General features: G+C 47.8%; 1 protein-coding gene across 2 annotated transcripts in view; it reads left to right on the forward strand.

Annotated features, from left to right (window-relative positions):
• ZFYVE1 (zinc finger FYVE-type containing 1) overlaps window positions 1–4,338 on the forward strand; it is a 69,349-nt gene extending 65,011 nt beyond the window's left edge. Inside the window, exon 12 of one of the 2 annotated variants that reach the window (XM_073552693.1) lies at window positions 3,554–3,777. In XM_073552693.1, coding sequence (XP_073408794.1) covers window positions 3,554–3,638 — 85 coding nt within the window. In that variant the 3' untranslated portion in view covers window positions 3,639–3,777. Of the gene's footprint in view, window positions 1–3,553 lie in introns of both variants that reach the window. The other variant, XM_073552692.1, reaches the window with a different exon arrangement.
• Window positions 4,339–4,704: the final 366 nt, after the last annotated feature.

The raw sequence follows: 4,704 nt of genomic DNA on the forward strand, positions 1-4,704 counted from the left end.
CTCTCGTTCGCGCTCTCTCTCTCTCGTTCGCTCTCTCTCGTTCTCTCTCTCTCGTTCGCTCTCTCTCTCTCTCTCTCGTTCGCTCTCTCTCTCTCTCTCTCGTTCGCTCTCTCTCGTTCGCTCTCTCTCGTTCGCTCTCTCTCTCGTTCTCTCTCTCTCTCGTTCTCTCTCTCGTTCTCTCTCTCGTTCTCTCTCTCGTTCTCTCTCTCTCGTTCTCTCTCTCTCTCTCGTTCTCTCTCTCTCTCTCGTTCTCTCTCTCGTTCTCTCTCTCGTTCTCTCTCTCGTTCTCTCTCTCGTTCTCTCTCTCGTTCTCTCTCTCTCGTTCTCTCTCTCTCTCGTTCTCTCTCTCTCTCGTTCTCTCTCTCTCTCGTTCTCTCTCTCTCTCGTTCTCTCGTTCTCTCTCGTTCTCTCGTTCTCTCTCTCTCGTTCTCTCTCTCTCGTTCTCTCTCTCTCGTTCTCTCGCTCTCGTTCTCTCGCTCTCTCTCGTTCTCTCGCTCTCTCTCGTTCTCTCGCTCGTTCTCTCGCTCTCTCTCGTTTTCTCTCTCTCTCGTTCTCTCTCTCGGTCTCTCTCTCTCGGTCTCTCTCTCTCTCTCTCTCTCTCGGTCTCTCTCTCTCTCTCTCGGTCTCTCTCTCTCTCTCTCGGTCTCTCTCTCTCTCGGTCTCTCTCTCTCTCGGTCTCTCTCTCTCTCGGTCTCTCTCTCTCTCTCTCTCTCTCGTTCTCTCTCTCTCGTTCTCTCGTTCTCTCTCGTTCTCTCGTTCTCTCTCTCTCGTTCTCTCTCTCTCGTTCTCTCTCTCTCGTTCTCTCTCTCTCGTTCTCTCTCTCTCGTTCTCTCTCTCTCGTTCTCTCTCGTTCTCTCTCGTTCTCTCTCTCTCGTTCTCTCTCTCTCGTTCTCTCTCTCTCGTTCTCTCTCTCTCGTTCTCTCTCTCTCGTTCTCTCTCTCTCGTTCTCTCTCTCTCTCTCGTTCTCTCTCTCTCTCGTTCTCGTGCTCTCTCTCGTTCTCGTGCTCTCTCTCTCTCGTTCTCGTGCTCTCTCTCTCTCGTTCTCGTGCTCTCTCTCTCTCGTTCTCGTGCTCTCTCTCTCTCGTTCTCGTGCTCTCTCTCTCTCGTTCTCGTGCTCTCTCTCGTTCGCTCTCTCTCGTTCGCGCTCTCTCTCTCTCGTTCGCTCTCTCTCGTGCTCTCTCTCTCGTTCGCTCTCTCTCTCTCTCGTTCGCTCTCTCTCGTTCGCTCTCTCTCTCTCGTTCTCTCTCTCTCTCGTTCTCTCTCTCTCTCGTTCTCTCTCTCTCTCGTTCTCTCTCTCTCTCGTTCTCTCTCTCTCGTTCTCTCTCTCTCGTTCTCTCTCTCTCTCGTTCTCTCTCTCTCTCTCGTTCTCTCTCTCTCTCGTTCTCGTGCTCTCTCTCGTTCGCTCTCTCTCGTTCGCTCTCTCTCGTTCGCTCTCTCTCGTTCGCTCTCTCTCTCTCGTTCTCTCTCTCTCGTTCGCTCTCTCTCGTTCGCTCTCTCTCTCTCGTTCTCTCTCTCTCGTTCGCTCTCTCTCGTTCTCTCTCTCTCTCGTTCTCTCTCTCTCTCGTTCTCTCTCTCGTTCTCTCTCTCTCTCGTTCTCTCTCTCTCGTTCTCTCCCTCTCTCTCGTTCTCTCTCTCTCTCGTTCTCGTGCTCTCTCTCGTTCTCGTGCTCTCTCTCTCTCGTTCTCTCTCTCTCTCGTTCTCGTGCTCTCTCTCGTTCTCGTGCTCTCTCTCTCTCGTTCTCGTGCTCTCTCTCTCTCGTTCTCGTGCTCTCTCTCTCTCGTTCTCGTGCTCTCTCTCTCTCGTTCTCGTGCTCTCTCTCGTTCGCTCTCTCGTTCGCGCTCTCTCTCTCTCGTTCGCTCTCTCTCGTTCTCTCTCTCTCGTTCTCTCTCTCTCGTTCGCTCTCTCTCTCGTTCTCTCTCTCTCGTTCGCTCTCTCTCGTTCGCTCTCTCTCTCGTTCTCTCTCTCTCTCGTTCTCTCTCTCTCTCTCGTTCTCTCTCGTTCTCTCTCTCTCTCTCGTTCTCTCTCTCTCTCTCGTTCTCTCTCTCTCTCTCGTTCTCTCTCTCTCTCTCGTTCTCTCTCTCTCTCTCGTTCTCTCTCTCTCGTTCTCTCTCTCTCTCTCGTTCTCGTGCTCTCTCTCGTTCTCGTGCTCTCTCTCGTTCTCGTGCTCTCTCTCGTTCCCGTGCTCTCTCTCTCTCGTTCTCTCTCTCTCGTTCTCGTGCTCTCTCTCGTTCTCGTGCTCTCTCTCTCGTTCGCTCTCTCTCTCTCTCGTTCTCTCTCTCTCGTTCTCTCTCTCTCGTTCGCTCTCTCTCGTTCTCTCTCTCTCTCGTTCTCTCTCTCTCGTTCTCTCTCTCTCTCTCGTTCTCTCTCGTTCTCTCTCTCTCGTTCTCTCTCTCTCGTTCTCTCTCTCTCGTTCTCTCTCTCTCTCGTTCTCTCTCTCTCTCGTTCTCTCTCTCTCTCTCGTTCTCTCTCTCTCTCGTTCTCTCTCTCTCTCTCGTTCTCTCTCTCGTTCTCTCTCTCTCGCTCTCGCTCTCTCGTTCTCGCTCTCTCGTTCTCGCTCTCTCGTTCTCTCTCTCTCGTTCTCTCTCTCTCGTTCTCTCTCTCTCGTTCTCTCTCTCTCGTTCTCTCTCTCTCGTTCTCTCTCTCTCTCTCTCGTGTTCTCTCTCTCTCTCTCGTGTTCTCTCTCTCTCGTTCTCGCTCTCTCTCTCGCTCTCTCTCTCGTTCTCGCTCTCTCTCTCTCGTTCTCGCTCTCTCGTTCTCTCTCTCTCGTTCTCTCTCTCTCGTTCTCTCTCTCTCGTTCTCTCTCTCTCGTTCTCTCTCTCTCGTTCTCTCTCTCTCTCTCTCGTGTTCTCTCTCTCTCTCTCGTGTTCTCTCTCTCTCTCTCGTGTTCTCTCTCTCTCTCTCGTGTTCTCTCTCTCTCTCTCTCGTGTTCTCTCTCTCTCTCTCTCGTGTTCTCTCTCTCTCTCGTGTTCTCTCTCTCTCTCGTGTTCTCTCTCTCTCTCGTGTTCTCTCTCTCTCTCGTGTTCTCTCTCTCTCTCGTGTTCTCTCTCTCTCTCGTGTTCTCTCTCTCTCTCTCGTGTTCTCTCTCTCTCGTGTTCTCTCTCTCTCTCTCGTGTTCTCTCTCTCTCTCTCTCGTGTTCTCTCTCTCTCTCGTGTTCTCTCTCTCTCTCTCTCGTGTTCTCTCTCTCTCGTGTTCTCTCTCTCGTTGTCTCGCTCTCGTTGTCTCGCTCTCTCGCTCTCTCGCGCTCTCTCTCCCTTTTTCTCGCTCTGTCTCATTTTCTTTCTCTCTCAATTTTCTCTTTTTATCGCTTACGTTCTCTCTGTCTCGCTTTTTTGTTTTCCTGTGTCGTTTTTGCGTGCTGTCATTTTTGCGCTCTGTGTCGTTTTCTCTCTTGCTTTGCCTGCCTCTCATTTTCGCTCTCACATTCTCCCTCTGCCTCTCGCTCTCGGCCTCTCACTTAGGTGATCAACCTCTTAAAATACTGTCATTATTATCCATGTGTTTTGTGTTTTATTAACTCTATTGATCTTTTTGGTTTTCAATGCTGAATTTCAGGCCTAATGAAAGACGCAGCGAGACCTACGTACTGGATTCCAGACCACGAGATCACACATTGCTTCAATTGCAGAAAGGAATTTAACATCAAACTCTCCAAACACCACTGTCGGGCTTGTGGACAAGGCGTCTGCGGCGAATGTTCCAATGATATAAGAGCAGTACCATCCCGGGGATGGGATCATCCTGTTCGTGTCTGTATTACCTGCAATAAGAAACCCGGCGACCTATAACCCAGCCCCCATTACCATAATTCACAATTCAGTACCTACTCAGGGCTAGATAATAATGGAACCTATCTTCATCCATAGGCTTCTTTACCAATGCATGCTCTGACCTAGCAGCTATGGGCTCTTATCATCGTCATCCTTTATTATTACCATTATTATCATAGTAAACAAAATGGCGCCAACTGCGCTCTGTTTAGGAGACCGAAAGCATATAATCTGCACTTTGTAACATTGGAATAAAAATCAACTTCGTACGCCCTTTGCTGCTCCACCACATTAGGATTTTTTTTTCTTTAATTACAGGATCTTTTCTGCAGTTCATTTTCAGTATGAAAGCTAACGATACCCCTCTGGCTACCGGAGCATCTTTTTATTATAGCACCTTTCAATATGGGGGGAAAAAAGGGGCATCTCCCCAAATTTTCAACTTTAATCATAAGAAGAGTTCTAGTACTACTTAAAACTAAATAGATGTATGTTTAATTTATATGTGAAAATCTTTAAATATGTTAAAATGTAATTTTTTTCTCACTATAAAACAAAAAAATCACTTCACCTTTTATTGTAAGCATGGGTCCGTACGGAGTAATAGGTGTAACCCAAATGTCACACTTGTGAACTTTTTAAATGATGAGCTGATTCTATACCGTCAGTTTTCTGCATATATAACTATAGTGCTTCTCCCTAAATAAGAATATCGTCAAAAAGTTAATTTATTTCAGTTCTTCAATACAAAAAGTGAAACTAATATATTATATAGAATCATTACAAACAGAGTGATCAATTTCATGTGTTTATTTCTGTTAATGTTGAAGATTATGGCTTATAGCCAATGAAAACCCAAAAGTCATTATCTCAGTAAGTTAGAATAATGAACAAAAACACCTGCAAAGGCTTCCTAAGCGTTTAAAAAGGTCACTT

This window comes from Dendrobates tinctorius, unplaced genomic scaffold, assembly GCF_039654945.1.
Source record: "Dendrobates tinctorius isolate UK_male_01 unplaced genomic scaffold, ASM3965494v1 ptg000194l, whole genome shotgun sequence".
Classification (NCBI taxonomy): domain Eukaryota; kingdom Metazoa; phylum Chordata; class Amphibia; order Anura; family Dendrobatidae; genus Dendrobates; species Dendrobates tinctorius.